The sequence below is a fragment of the Drosophila miranda genome, chromosome XR, assembly GCF_003369915.1.
Source record: "Drosophila miranda strain MSH22 chromosome XR, D.miranda_PacBio2.1, whole genome shotgun sequence".
NCBI classification, from domain to species: domain Eukaryota; kingdom Metazoa; phylum Arthropoda; class Insecta; order Diptera; family Drosophilidae; genus Drosophila; species Drosophila miranda.
In genome coordinates, this window is record NC_046674.1 from 7785957 (window position 1) to 7800718 (window position 14762).

The window sequence follows — 14762 nt, forward strand, 5'->3', positions numbered from 1 at the left end:
GATCGTTTAAGCGACCAGTTAAAGTTGTTTCTGTTTCTCTGTTTCTGTTCATCCATTGGGCATATCCATCCACAACAATTGGCAATTTTTCAATGCCCTGTGGACCCCGCGAAACGAGCACGAGCTCGAGAGCGCGATAATGTCTCTGGCACTCTCTGGGACTGGGACTGGGACTGGGACTGGGTTTTGGGTCTCTGCCGGCACCTGTAATGGCTGGCCCCAGCGGGAGAGAGGACGTGGGCATGGGGGGAGGTAGAGCTGCTGCTCATCATCATCATCCAAGGTTGGGTTCGCCAAGTCGTTGGCATCCCAACAACGGACAACGCAACACGCGACAATGAATATCGCATATGTCACAAGGTCCCCCGCTTTGTGTCCACGCCCCCCCCCTCTCTCTCTGTCTCGTGGAGCGACAGCATCCCATGTAAACAGAGTGGCCAGAGGAGGAGCAGAAGGAGGAGAAGGAGGAGCAGCCGCAGCTGCTGAAAAGCAATGCGAATCTTTGTTGCCTCTTTTTTGTGCCGATTTTTGGTTAAAGGAAACAATCACTTTTATTTGGGGGATTGTCACCCTACAGTGGGGTCCATGGGGCATGTGGGTTTGCGGAGGGAAAGAGTGTACGGATTCATGGATAGAAAAACTGTTAACAGATCGAGCGTCTGTCGTGTGGAACAGAGAGGAAATTTAATACCCTTCCCTGGAATTACAGCTCATTCCCACTAGCCGTAAAGCCGGAACCCCAACTCCTGGGGGCTCTGCGGCTGAGCCGCTAAATGAGGAACCTTGGCACTTCTCGGATATCTGCCGCAGTGCCGCAGTGCAGCAGTGCAATAAGCGGCGATCACAATAAATGCCAGGGCATCGATGGGTTCCACCTCCCTGCCTCCCTGGGCAGCCTTACAGCGAGACGGGGAATATCGGATAATTTTTTTGTTGCCATGTCTGTGCAATTACCTTTATGTTTATGCGATTTCGCAAGCAGCTCTCGAAACAGCCAGCGAAACAAAAAGTTGTATAAAATATACTCATATATGTATATAGGGACTTATATGGTGCGGGGACTGGCTCTGCCTTGGAGGACAATGGGGGCAACAGGTGGTGGTGGCCCCCAAAACCGAAATCAACGCTCACTTAGCTCTGGATAGGGAGAGGGAGGGTGGATGGAGGCAAGGAGGCAAATCTTTTATAACTAAATCCCGGCAAGAGATAAAAGACCCTGGGTCTCTCCTCTCCTCCTCATCTTGTGGCGGCATTTGGATCCAAATTGGATGCTGATTGCCGGCGATTTGGATTTGGATTTGTGCGAGCATCTTCGGGATCTTTTGGGGCCCTAATGATGGCTAATTTAATGGCACAAACAACAAGCGGAAATGACACTAAAGTGCCCGCCAGGGGATTAGGTTAAGGATCTCTCGCTAAGGATGTTCAGGTTTTTGGCAGCTTGTTGGCCAGAGCCGAAGGGAGACTGCCGTCCGGCAGGAAGGACACGTGCGGCCATGCATGGACTTTGCTTAATGGGTAATTGCACACCTTTTCGGGCTCCTCTGCCAGGAAGGAGAGCAGATCCAGTGGCCATGAGAGATCTCTGCTCGAGTACTACCGAAATCCATAAATCAAGTTTATTTGCCATTCCATCAAATGCTGAGACTATAAAGATTTCTCTCCCCCGCAGAGAGAGATCTGATCGGCGGGGAGCGGGAGAGGCTACCCCACCACCACCACCACCCACTGGGGCGCGTGTGGTGTGCGCGCTGGCTGCCACACTGGCAATAACAAAATGCAAATGCCGCGCTGTCGCCGCCTCTGCTGACGCCTCTGCTTACTGTTATTTTTGGCCAAATCGCGAGAGAGCGAAGGAGACGGACGGATCGCCAAAACAACAAAAAAACGAAAACGAATCAAAGGCAAGTTCACGCGTCATCGCCAGGCACGCAGACAGACGCATACAACACACGCACACACACGCACACACGCACGTCACACACACTGACTGACACACCTATAGACCTCTCCCCACCACACGCCCACGTCTGGACACAACAGACGCGCCGTAACAGCAGCACCCCCACGCCCACCCCCGCGCGATGCTAGGGAAAACTTTTCACTGGCACTGTTTCTGGCTTCTGCTTCTGCTTTCGGCTTCTGCTTCTCCTCTGCCTCAGTGCCTCGGCTTCTGCTTCTCCTCTGCCTCAGTGCCTCGGCTTCTGCTTCTCCTCTGCCTCAGTGCCTCGGCTTCTGCTCCTCCCCGTTCGTTTCGGCGATCGCTTTAATTTTGACAGCCCCGTCCCACAATCCCACTGTTCCGTCCTCCCGCAATCCCGCTATACGGCTCTGTCCCTCTGTCCACGACCATTGACGTCATTGACGTGCTGGCTAAGGAATTTGTTTTTCGTGAAAAATATTTTTGGGTTTTGCACGCGTTTTTTTTTCTATCTTTTTTTTGTTGTTTTGTTATAAATGTTTTACTCGTCTTGGTCGTTAGGGTGTTCGGAAAAGTACGCGTACTGTGAGGGAAAACCTAGCTGGCAATTAATATGATTAAAAAGGACTATTAAAATCGATAAATAACCATCAAGGGATGGGCTTAAACGCATAGCAAAATCCACCAGCCCTGCCAGAAACCTCCTTGATTTTCAGGGACCGCAGATTTGTGAGTGAAATTATTAAATTATTTAAAGCCTCTGTAAAGATTGAATTTAAACGCCTTAAATGGTGAAATTTCCCATCCCCCATTCCTTTTCTTCAGGCTACCATCCTCCTTTAGAGCATTCCCTAGTCTCTAATTGCACTTTCCCCTTAATTTTCACAGTTGTTATCGTTCTGAGAAACTAATTTTCAGGCCGATTGCTGCTGACGCCTTTGGGCCACCATCATCATCGGCCCCCGGCAATTGTTCCTCATCTCTGGGGCGATTCATATCGTATCGAAACTGTTTTTTGGCCAATTTTAGCACGCCCTGGTGCCTGCTGCTTGGCGATCGTCATCACCTGGATGTGGAGCCCACAGAGCAGCCCCAGAAGAGAACCAAAAAACCGAAAAAAAAACCGAAAAACCGCCCTCTGTTTAGAATCAGTCCATCAGGCAGAAATGCGCGTCATTGGCGCACGTCAGTCGAACGGATTGGGGCCTGGTATTGGGGTGTGTGTGGGAGATGGCAAGGTACTATTTTTAGGCATGAGACGGGCCGCTAAAGTATTTTGGTCATGAGTTCAAAAACAAGCAGAAAGACAGACCAACGGACGGACGGACGGACGGATGGACGGACGAACAGTTTTATTTTTCCAACAAATTATTTATACGCAAAAAATAAATTTTGCACGGAATGAAAATTGTTATTTATAGGCTGGACGGCGAGAGACGACCTTGTTGGCCAAGATCTTTCTTTGGAGCACGCCGTGAAAGCGTCCTTCACCCTCAATCCAATTAAATGCCAGAAAATTCCGAAACCATATCGTAGCAAATAAATCAATCTCCTGTCAAACAAAATCAAGTATATAGACTATAAAAATTGTAAATACTCTGAAGGTTACACAAAACTTATGGAAATTGTAATTGAAAATATTGAAAATCACTCAATTCTAGATCTACCTACTCGATGATATTTTTAGAATATCATTTCGGATATATCGGATGCATCATCGCTTGTAAATATACATTTTTGATTGAATTTTTTGTAAATATTTTGAAGATCTACGCCCTAGAAATACAGAGAAATGGTCTTTCCATTGCGTGGGGGGAGCACAAAGACTACTTTCAGCAGATGAAATAATCCTTTAGATTTCAGTGGCGATCGTTCATTCTTAAATATAGATCTTAAGGTCCGCTTTCTGTCGCCACGCGCCTTCACAGTGGGTCGCTCGACACCCGCCGCCCGCCGCCATTTGAGCCAATTTTTTGCTAATCTAGGACGACTTTTTGTTTGTCTCCTGGTCAACCTCAAAGGACCTTACACAAAAAAGAACAGACCAGAGAATGGAAAATGGAAAACGACTGCCACGCGAACCGCCAAAGAAAGATGCAAATCTTTTTGGCCAGAGACACAAAAAACAATTGTAACAAAAAATTAGAGCAGACCAAAAATTAGATGTGTGTTGTGTTGTGTTGTGTTGTGTTGGCCCGTTCCAGGATCTAGAAATTCTGGAAAAAAAATTCCCAGCCAGAGATGAAAAATAATTCGCGGAATCGAGAGCCAAACAGCCAGCGGGTCATTTGGCCTTGTTTTTTGCCCGGAATTTGCGTAAATGGGACTGCATTTTCAGGTCTCAGGACTCGCTCTCAATGTCCTGAATTTTTTAACAACATGCCATAAACAAATGTGCGCAGATTTTTTCAGGACTTGCAGGACCCTCGAGGAATGCACGAGGAATGTAGTTCAGTGGCCGTTTTTATGGGCAAACTAGATCTAGGTCTTTAGGTCCGTCTGATCTGCCTGATCCTGGGTTTTATGGCCCTCCTCCTGCTGCTGCTGCTGCTGCTGTTGCTGGTTGTTGGCCGGCGGCTCGAAACTATTGCATAACATTGCGTTCGACTGCGGATGAGGTCATGAGTCCTTACGCAAAACTACGGGGCAACGAAACGATGCTCTCATTATGTCATAAGCGAGCTAGAACAATGGGCCCGAGGCTCGGGCGGAAGATGAGGGCAGCCTCGATCGAAGGATCGAGCATCAGAGAGGTTCGGGAGAGATCGTAAAAACGTTTGCGAGACGGCGTGCGGCAGTTTAGGTAAACGCTCTGCTAACGCATTCAACACCTCGCACTCCGCCAGAGTGCTTGCTTCCTGTTCGCAGGATCGGGATCGGGATCGGGATCGGGATCAGGATCTCTCATGAATAAATTCGAAAATTCGTAGGTGAATAAATTCACACTCGCGCATGTAACGGTAGATCAGACATCCGCTGCGGAAACAAAGAGAGGGATTTTTAATTGCCCTGCGATTCATTAGCATCCGTCTAACGTCAAGACAGGTAGCCCCTAGACAGAGCCATCATCGTCCCCTGACAATTATTTCCGGCACTCTTTTTGTTCCCTCGAAAGATCCCTTCTTATCAAGATCGCCTTCGGTGTACGCCCACACGGCACTCGGATACTGCCGAAACCCCGAAACCCCGAAACCCAGGAGAGAAAATCATTTTGTTAGCATCTAGTTTTGCGGTATGTTCTCTGATGATGCACCAACTGTGAGGCAAAACCAGCAAGGGGGCCTGCCGCAAGAGGATCGATCCTACACGTGTTACAAGAAACCCGCACTGGACGCCGCGGCGTCCATACCTCCTACTCCTCCTCCTCCTCCTCCTTCTCCTCCTCCAGAAACTTGTCGGCACAAACGGTGACGATTAAAGCCAAAAGCCAGCTCTGTACTGCTGCTGTTGCTGCTGCCAGAGAGACCCCAGAACAAAACGTTAAAGCAAAATTAATACCAAAGGCAGTCGCGTCGTAAAAAAAACGAGCAGTACGAAACAGAACAGAAACAGAAACAGAACCCGTCCATGGGATCCTTTATGGCCTGGCACTGCACTCCGCAGATTGAGCAGCCCAGATTTCAAAGGCGAGCGCGTGATCACCATCAAAATGCTCGTGGAGGCAATTTAAATTGCTGAGCCCCGAACGGCGGCGGCGGCGGCGGCGCGTGCAGTTCCAGCAATCCGAGAGTTGAGAGTCGAGTCGGGGTCCCAGGTAGAGACACGATCCAGAACCTGCTGCTGCTGCTGCTGCCGTTGCTGCCGTTGCTGCTAACGATAAGATCTGATCCATCCCCAACCTCAAGAGGTACAGACCAAGAGAGAGAGATGGCCTCCTCGCGTGCTCGGGTGTTGAAACATCTTTTCCTTTGGACTCTCCGTCCGTCTGGCTGTCCGTCTGTTTATTTATACCACGCTGCTGCTGCTGCTGGTGCTGCTGCTGCTGCTGCTGCTGGCAGCCTTGACACTGACGAGATCCGTCTTGGGGCCAGTCGCCAGTCAAGGTTACGGTCTAGGCAGTGCTCCAGCAGCCAGCGCAACTTTGTTTGGTGTTAATTTATGCCTGAACTCTTTGACTTCTTTTCACTAAATTTGCTGCGGGCAATTTTCAGCAGGATCTAAAGCAGTTAATAGGGCATCAGCACCACAATGTAACCTACCAAAAGGTGCGTCCTAGAGGAACTCATTAAAAATAAATGCCCAAACCGATTATTAAACAATTTAAAGGTTAAAATAATTAAAGGTTATATAAATATCCTTAATACTCCATACTTTTTGAACGAGAAATTATAATTTGAATAGCGCGCGCTTGGGGCACTGCTTAACAGAGAGTATTACAAGCAGTTTCTTTCAGCTAACAGCAAGACGTGCAAGCAGTGTCTTTGGTTGTTAGTACCAACCAATTAAGATAGAGAGCGCCAGCAAAAGGGCGCCATCTAGCGACTTTGAAGCGAAGCTTGAGACTCCAGCTGTTCGGCGCTATATTTAATATTTTCTAGTTTGGCGGACAAAAGGAAAATCCTGATCTGCGTCCTTTTTGCAGAAAGATCTGTTCAAGAGCGGGCAAATAAGCTTTAGGGAAATCAGTAGTCTGCTTACTCTATCGCTTTCAGTTCATTCCCAGCCCTGCTATGAAGATCAAGCTCATCTTTGCAACGACAATGCCCTGATTATCCGCATGGCCTGCCGCATCCTGCTGCAGAAGAGCTGAGGCAGAGGCCGCAGGTCTCCCGCTTGCTCAAGGATTCGCATTTGATTAGCGATCGCCAAGACAACCTCGATAATTGGCGAGGAATACGAGGATTTGGTCCACCAAAAGACGATTTGGTCTTCCTGCAGCTAACGGAGGGACAAACCACAGCCAAAGAATCCTAACCCCAAGTACAGCTACTCTAGGAGCTGATCCGCAGCCAACTGCAGCTGTTGAGCAATCCACAACAATAGCGAAAGGCGTTCCGAACCCATCTTGAGAGGGGTGTTGACTGTCTTGGAGAGTAGTGGGTAGCAGGGAATGGCTATGGTCTGGTCTGCCTTTGCTTTTTTGGTACGCAGTTACCTCTGGCGCCCCTTGAGAAGACTGTTTGTGAAGATGGAACCATAGATGCTGTCCGAAGAGGCCAGCATTCGAGCCAGTGCGCCAGTGCACCGTCTTGCTGCCCCCGAACCGATGCTCGTCCGTCACCTGGTTCTGGCAGATCTCGTGGGCGTTGTACTGCATCACCTGGAGCAGGCCCAGTAAGGTGTAAGGTGGTGGCCATCTGCAGCTCCACTGCCCTAGTACTGCGCCTTTTGCAGGATGCAGGATCAGCTCTACTTTTGTACCAAATCTTGATTTTTATCAACACAAACAAGGCATTAATATCAATTTTGGGGATAAGGCTAAGATAATTGCAGATCAACAGCAGCTGCTGCTGCTGCTGGCACTTCTTAAGACCCAACCGTTTGGCTGCTGCTGGTGGTGCTGCCTGTCCAAAGAAATCGACGCCAATTGGCATCAAAACAAATATTTGCCCCAAGTGGCAGTTAAAGCTCGGTCTCCCAGCCTCTGGTCTGGGGCCTAATGACAGGATCCAGATCGGGCTGGGGCAACGGCTGCTGCCTCTTCACACTCTCTGATGGGAGCCAAAAAGGTGCGAGAGCTGGCACACCTTTATGGTGCCACAGGCAACAGCTACGGCCACAGCCACAGCCACAGCTTGTTGACTGTGTCAATTCTGGGAATGTGCCGTCCAGAAGGTTCCAGGCAATAAAACGTTGCACCAAATTAGCGCTTTATTGCGTGTTTGTTTGGTCAGAAACCCCAACCGGAAAGGCTGCCAATCCTCGTCAGCGTCTGCTGATTGTTTGGCACCTCCCAAGCCCAAGCCCCAGTGCCAGTGCCAGTGCCGTTAAGTTCTTGTTAAGACGATTATAGCCGACGGGGCATGAAATTTACTGGAACAACAGCAGCGGCTGGGCCATAATTCATATAATCCACAAAATCCATATAATATAGGGTAAGCTTTTATTGACATTGAAGCAGCAGCAGCACCTGCATGCGGTTTTTATCACACAACTATTTACACATCATTTTGATCCTTTTGATCCTCGTTTCTTCGTTTCCTCGAGGATCGATCTTCTGTCTGTCTTCTACCGTCTTTGGTTCCTTAGAGGCTGTTTATAGCTGGGCTATCTATCGTCTTGCGGTCTGTAGGCCTGGCTATTATCACATATCGTATCGAGTATACTTCCAGTTCCTCTCTAGAGGATCCCTTAGGCAGCCCCGTCCTGGATGAGGCATTTGGGGGTATAAACATTGGCCAGAGAATCCCAGCCACAGTCTGCCAATTGATGGGCACGATGGGGATTCCAATCCAAGCCGCAAACGAATTCCGTGTGCTGTTCGTTGATCTCCTGTGGGGATTCGCCCCGTTCCAGATTCCAAATTCTGTGGAGGACAAACCGAACCTTTAGCTGGATACCCTTTGAACTCATTGACCGCCGGACTTACCTCGTGGTAAAATCATAGTTGGCCGATGCCAAAACCGTCGACGAGTGCGGGGAACAGGCCAAACGTCGGACGGCAAACTCTCCCGAGTACAGCTCAAAGACGTGCGTCCGCATCTTGCGCAGATCCCAGCCTCGGATGAGGCCATCCGATCCCCCAGTCACCAGGATGTTCCGGTCAAAGTGGCTCCAGTCGCAGGCGAGCACCTCGCTGGCATGCGCCTCGATGCTCATCAGGGGTTTACCTGCAAAATCAAGAGAATTCCATAAGTTCAACTGCCCGTCGGTACTCACGCTTGCAAAGAGATTCGCGATCAGCGGGGAAAACTTTGCGCAATAGATCAAATCACTGTGCCCCACAAAGGTCGTGATGGAGTGCTGTCTGTTGCAGTCCCACAGCTTCAGAGTGCGGTCCCAGCTGGCGGAGAGGAGCGTATGGTAGTTCCACTGCTCGCCCCAGTCCAGGCTGTAGATCTCGTTCTTGTGCTCCTGCAGGCAGATCAGCGGCTGTTTGGGCGTCTCCTGGCCCTCGGCCGCCTCGGCGTCCAAACCGGACCAGATCTGAAGCGAGCCATCGCCAGAGGCTGTGGCTGCCACATCGGCGGCATAGGGGCACCAGGCGACGTCGAACAGACCATCCGACCACTCCAGACGGCACAGTTCACTCAGATTGGGGCTCTGCCCGTCTGAAGTCGAGTTTTGGCTGAGAAGAAAGAGAGAACCACCACCGGCCAGACCGTACAATTGGCTGCAGGCAGGAGCAGGGTTAATGGTTAATGGTGGGCTGGATTTTGGGTGTGGACGTGTGAAGGACTCACCTTGTAGCTAGCAGCAAGTAGTTGGCCTCGAAAGGCGAGAAGCGCAGGCTATAGCCATGTCGATCGGTTGTGGTGTGTGTTTTGGATTGCATTTTCAGCTGAAGAAAAGAAAACCAAAAGAAAATGTTGATAGTAATTTACACAAGTCTGAAAATGATTAAATATATCCCCAAACTCCTTGAGTACTGGATATAAAAACAATTTCCAACGGGCTACTTTTGGATTGGCTACCAAAGCTCGGCAAGGGCCGCGGCTCTACTTGTGCACTCAGTGACCTTAACAAAATTTATACGTATCTCTCGCTCTGTCTTGCCCAGAGAGGAAGGTAGAACCCTGTGATCTGTGGGCTGTGCTTGTTGGTCGGAAAATTGGGAAAATCGGTGGGGCGGCGCAATGGCCAATCGATATATCGATGTTTTGTTTGATCCGATTGGAAAGCTGCTGCCACTTTTGGGGCTTCAGCGCGTGGCGGCCTCGGATAAGTTTTTGCGGGGGGGGAGGTGGAGAGTTCTTTTTTTGGGTAGAACGGTAGCCTGCCTAATCCTTTGTAGAAACACGAAGGGAATTATGCAACAGTTGGGCAGTGGGCGATGGGCGATGGGCGATGGGCTACGCATGACCTCGCACGAGGTCGGAACACTAGTTGACATTAGCCAATTTGGTCAAACGTATTGAAAAACAGCAGAAAAGCAACCACCAAGCCCCCAAAAGAAAACGCGAGAACTGACATGTTTGCAGTTTTTCTTTTCTGCATAACGCCCAAATCCAGTTAGTGGCCAGAACGAACCGTACGGACAGGGCAAAGGTATATAAGCAGGTCGTACGGCACTGGGGTTTCGCATTTTCCTCCGGCAAACGGAAAACTCAGGAGCTCCCAGTCGTGGTCTTAGGAAAAGGAAACAAGCAAAAGAAAAGAAAAACCGCTAGTTATGGTTGTCTCCGTGAAGGTCTTCAAGAAGGCCACACCCAACGGCAAGGTCACATTCTATTTGGGCCGTCGCGACTTCATCGATCACTTGGACTACTGCGATCCCGTCGATGGTGTGATTGTCGTGGAGCCGGAGTACCTGAAGAACCGCAAAGTGTTTGGCCAGCTGGCCACGACCTATCGCTATGGCCGCGAGGAGGACGAGGTCATGGGCGTCAAGTTCTCGAAGGAGCTGATCCTGTCCCGGGAGCAAATCGTGCCGATGACCAACCCGAACATGGAGATGACCCCGATGCAGGAGAAGCTTGTGCGAAAGCTGGGCAGCAACGCCCATCCGTTCACCTTCCACTTCCCACCCAATTCGCCCAGCTCCGTGACGCTGCAGCAGGAGGGGGACGACAACGGCAAGCCCCTGGGCGTGGAGTACACCATTCGGGCGTTTGTCGGCGACTCCGAGGACGATCGCCAGCACAAACGGAGCATGGTCAGCCTGGTGATCAAGAAGCTGCAGTATGCCCCCCTGAACCGGGGCCAGCGGCTGCCCAGCTCGCTGGTGAGCAAGGGGTTCACCTTCTCGAACGGCAAGATCAGTCTGGAGGTCACGCTCGACAGGGAGATCTACTATCACGGCGAGAAGACGGCCGCCACGGTGCAGGTGTCCAACAACTCGAAGAAGTCGGTGAAGAGCATCAAGTGCTTCATTGTGCAGCACACGGAGATCACGATGGTGAATGCGCAGTTCAGCAAGCACGTGGCCCAGCTGGAGACCAAAGAGGGCTGCCCCATCACCCCGGGCGCCAATCTGACCAAGACCTTCTACCTTATTCCCCTGGCAGCCAACAACAAGGATCGTCATGGTAACGAAAGAGCCTACAGCTTTCGTGGCAGTGGGAGTCTCTAATCTCTGTGTGGGTTTTCTTTAAGGCATTGCCCTGGATGGTCATCTCAAGGACGAGGATGTCAATCTGGCCTCCTCCACCATGGTCCAGGAGGGCAAGAACACTGGCGATGCCTGCGGTATTGTCATCTCCTATTCGGTTCGGATCAAGTTGAACTGCGGCACCCTTGGGGGCGAGATGCAAACGGATGTGCCCTTCAAGCTGCTGCAGCCAGCTCCTGGTAGGTCTCCAGGATACCCCTAGAGAGTACAACCGCTCTAATTGGTTCTCTATCTATAGGTACCATTGAAAAGAAACGCTCGAATGCCATGAAGAAGATGAAATCGATTGAGCAGCATCGCAATGTCAAGGGCTACTACCAGGACGATGACGATAATATTGTCTTTGAGGACTTTGCCAAGATGCGAATGAACAATGTGAATATGGCCGATTAGAGGAACCTCTTCTGATATATATCTACGTTTGTCCACGTTTTTGTTGTAAAAACTGCGTCTCGAAAGCACTGAAAACTTGTTGCAGCAGCAGAGGAGGGTCTCTCTCTAAGGGCCACAGAATCTCTTTGTATTATAATCTCGTATACTCTCTATATAGAAAAACTTTGGTGGATCTAGAGTTTATATCCTATCCGGTGGGACCCCGAGTCCCCACTATATTATAAATGTGTGTTATGGCTATCTAGAGGACTCACCTTGTTGTATCTGTGTATCTTTGTATCCAAACTGTGCGGTAATCCTCAGTGGGCTATGGTTTGGTTTTGGTGTTGGTTTTGGTTTTGGTTTGGGTTTTGGTTTGGGTGCTTCGGCAGATGCTTAGGCTTTCAACTTCAGAAGTCGAATGATGGACAGAGCTGCGCGGCAGAACCAGGAAGGCTCTCTCTGGCCTTGTGCCTGCCCTTGGGGTGGCTCTAATGGGGTGGCAAAAGAAAGGCTCGCATAGGTCCACCTTTCAACCCCTGTCGACGGGCGCAAGCAACAGGCTTTTCCTTCGCGGAACAGCCAATCGGAATGAAGGAAGACTGGCCATGGCTGCTAACGGTCGGGCAGATCCTCCAGGAAGTTCCCTTCGAACAATGGGAGGCGGCGAAAACTTCTGTTGTATGCTAAATAATTCTAGTTCTGAACTTGCCCTGACCTTGGCGCCGAGCCGACAGCAGCTGCCGACAGTTTAGCCCGGGCCTGAGAGTTGTATAAGCCGCAGCCATAACACAGCTGCCCCCTGCCCCCTGCCCCCCGTGCACGCTCCACTCGAGCATTGCACAACCGGAGGAGGGGCAGGGACTGGGGGCAGCATCGATCGATTTCACACACCGCTGAACTCCTGGCCGCCCGACTTCCGGCCTGGAAGAGTGTGGTGTGGCCAAGAGCCAAGCCCCAAAAGAGGGCCAAAAGCGGGGCCAAAAGCGGGGCCAAAAGCGGGGCAACTATGTATAAATGCCAATGCTGTTGTCAGAAATGCTGCCACAAATTTGACGAGAGTGCAACGCGATGGAGCTGTCCAGAAAAACTTTGAATGCCTTTGCCCTGCTGCAGCTAATCCTGTGCCTGCTGCTCCTGCTCGGCTTTAGCTCCGCTCAACTGCAGCATCAGCAACCGTACTATCATCCCCGAGCCCAGCTGTACTATGAGGCGCCACGACTGAGGCGCTACGAGTATGCCCCGAGCGCCAGCTATATCTCTGGCTATCCGGTGGCGCCCGCTCTGGCAGGACACTATCAGCAGCAGACACCGAACTTCCAGCTGATCAACTATCGTCCCAGCTACCAGCCCATGGCCCTGGAGTACCAGCAGCAGCAGCCGCCCCCCCTGCCAGTGCCTGCCCCGGTCCTGCCCTCGATCTACCCGCAGCCGAGCGTCCAGTACCAGCAGCGATCCATTGCGCCGCACTCGGAGCTGTCCAAGTACCGCTACGAGGGGAATTACCTGCCCGTCCAGCGAGTGGCAGCTCCACCTCCACCGTTCCAGCAACAGCAGCAGCAGCAGCAGCAACTGCGTCGCGTGGAGGAGCCTCTGCAGCAGCTGTACAACGTGCCACCGGCTCTGTTCACCAGCGATGTGTTGCACGTGATTCCGCCAAGGCTAGCCAGGCTGCAGGAGCAGCAGCAGCAGCCCCAGACGGAACGTCCCAGACGCAATGCTCAGGTGGATGCAGAGGCGGCAGAGACCAGAACTCAGCAAAAGGAGGCACCACCCATGAAGGAAACCAAGTATTTTCAGTAAGAAATACAGAAAGCACTTCTAAAGATCCATTCTAGGGATACAGATAGATCCCTCGTCTTGACGTTTTCCCAGCAAAAGTTTCCCTGAAACACTCACCTATCCCCGCATCATCCTCCTCTTCCTTTAGCGATATTTTCATGCGTTTCGATGGACCCCATTCGCGCTCCCACGGACATGTCCTGAAGCAGCCCAAGGCCGAGGAGCGACGCTTCGAGATGCAGCGTGGCACCAATCGCTACAAGGGGGAGGTACGGAGAGGGAAACACACACCATTTCCATTAATTTCCACGCTAATTCGCAAGGACTTTCTCTCTTATCCTGTAGGTGATTTGGACAGATCGCCAGGGCAGTCATGGCGAGCATCGCTGGGACATGGCCCAGGGAAAACTCTAAGCGAAAAGGATCTCTGATGGAATTTTTTTTTTTTTTTTTTGCCGATTTCCATACCACCCTCTCTGGCCCGCTACGCTCTTCTCCCCCCTGCTCTCTCACTGTATATATCCATAATCATATATAAAGATCGTGACTTTTCATAATTCTCGTGTATTATTTATTTAAAGGCAATGATTTGGCGTGAAATTTCGAGGGAGATTTGCATAAGAAAGTGCGAGGGGCATGCCTCTCGTTCTCGTTCTCATTGTCTGAGGTCAGTGTCCGGGGATCTTCTTGGAAGATTTTCTCACGCCGAAAAGTGGACGACTGATTGTCCGAACCGGTTGCACAGCTTTCGAGGGAAAAGGTCAATCATGTCCGGGAACGGGGCAGAACGGCTAGGCTATGCGTTAGGCTAGTCGTAAACTGGTTCTAGACAGTGACCCTCTCTGGAATGTCCTGCAGTCACTTGGCAAATAGTTACAGGACAAGACAGTCAGTCAGTCCATCGCGATGCGGGTCGACGGATATGTAAATGCAAAGGATCCTAGAAGGGGTTGCAAGATGCAGACGCCGCAGCAGCAGCGGGAGCGGCAGCGGCAGCAGCGGGTCTTGTAAGTCGGTGACCTTAAAGAGGGGTTGCACTGTGCCACTGTGCCACTCATTTGCATATGTATCTTCGAATGACACACAGAAATGCCCCTGCCCCGAGGCCGAACAGCGCGACTAGTGTCCAGTGTGTTGATGACCAGCGAACATCAAGTCTGAGGGAATGTAAGGTCGCTCCTAGATCCTGTCAAGATCAATACTGCTTCGCGTTGCATATGTAAATTGGTGGCAGGCGCCTTTGGGCCGGCCTCTATGGGCCTCTATGCGGGTCATTAGAGAAGCGATCGTCAGACCCGCGACTGTCCAGAACCGGTTCGTTATCGTCTTCATGGGCGATAAGGTCATCCTTTACCCCTTCTCTCTCTCCGTCTCCGTCTCTGTCTCTGTCTCTGTGGGTTCTCACACGCTTTTCCTTAATTTATGCAAGGACATTGCAAAAGGACACTGTCTGAGGCGATTGCGATTGCTCTCTGT

The 14762-nt window shown here is 50.9% G+C and overlaps 3 protein-coding genes and 1 long non-coding RNA gene across 6 annotated transcripts in view; 3 read left to right on the forward strand and 1 right to left on the reverse strand.

Annotated features, from left to right (window-relative positions):
• Positions 1–14762, forward strand: part of LOC117186152 — an 85046-nt gene that overhangs the window by 64825 nt on the left and 5459 nt on the right. The window lies entirely within an intron of this gene.
• On the reverse strand, positions 7948–12432 carry LOC108152094 (peroxisomal targeting signal 2 receptor). 2 transcript variants are annotated; one of them, XM_017281143.2, is made up of 4 exons: positions 11780–12432; positions 9265–9362; positions 8451–9194; positions 7948–8387 (listed from the first exon to the last, which is right to left on the reverse strand). In XM_017281143.2, exons 2-4 carry the CDS (start codon positions 9354–9356, stop codon positions 8213–8215), a joined length of 1011 nt encoding a protein of 336 aa, XP_017136632.1. In that variant the 5' UTR covers positions 9357–9362; positions 11780–12432; the 3' UTR covers positions 7948–8212. The 2 variants fall into 2 exon arrangements, with proteins under 2 accessions (XP_017136632.1, XP_033242239.1); XM_033386348.1 differs by lacking the exon at positions 11780–12432 and having other exon boundaries at positions 8451–8691; positions 9265–9347.
• On the forward strand, positions 10099–11774 carry LOC108152092 (phosrestin-1). The gene is made up of 3 exons (XM_017281141.2): positions 10099–11049; positions 11117–11311; positions 11371–11774. The coding sequence occupies exons 1-3, from the start codon at positions 10194–10196 to the stop codon at positions 11523–11525; spliced, it is 1206 nt and encodes a 401-aa protein (XP_017136630.1). The 5' UTR covers positions 10099–10193; the 3' UTR covers positions 11526–11774.
• On the forward strand, positions 12526–13843 carry LOC108152096 (putative uncharacterized protein DDB_G0294196). Of its 2 annotated transcripts, XM_017281146.2 has the most exons (3): positions 12526–13303; positions 13435–13555; positions 13632–13843. In XM_017281146.2, the coding sequence occupies exons 1-3, from the start codon at positions 12576–12578 to the stop codon at positions 13698–13700; spliced, it is 918 nt and encodes a 305-aa protein (XP_017136635.1). In that variant the 5' UTR covers positions 12526–12575; the 3' UTR covers positions 13701–13843. The 2 variants fall into 2 exon arrangements, with proteins under 2 accessions (XP_017136635.1, XP_033242240.1); XM_033386349.1 differs by having other exon boundaries at positions 13435–13843.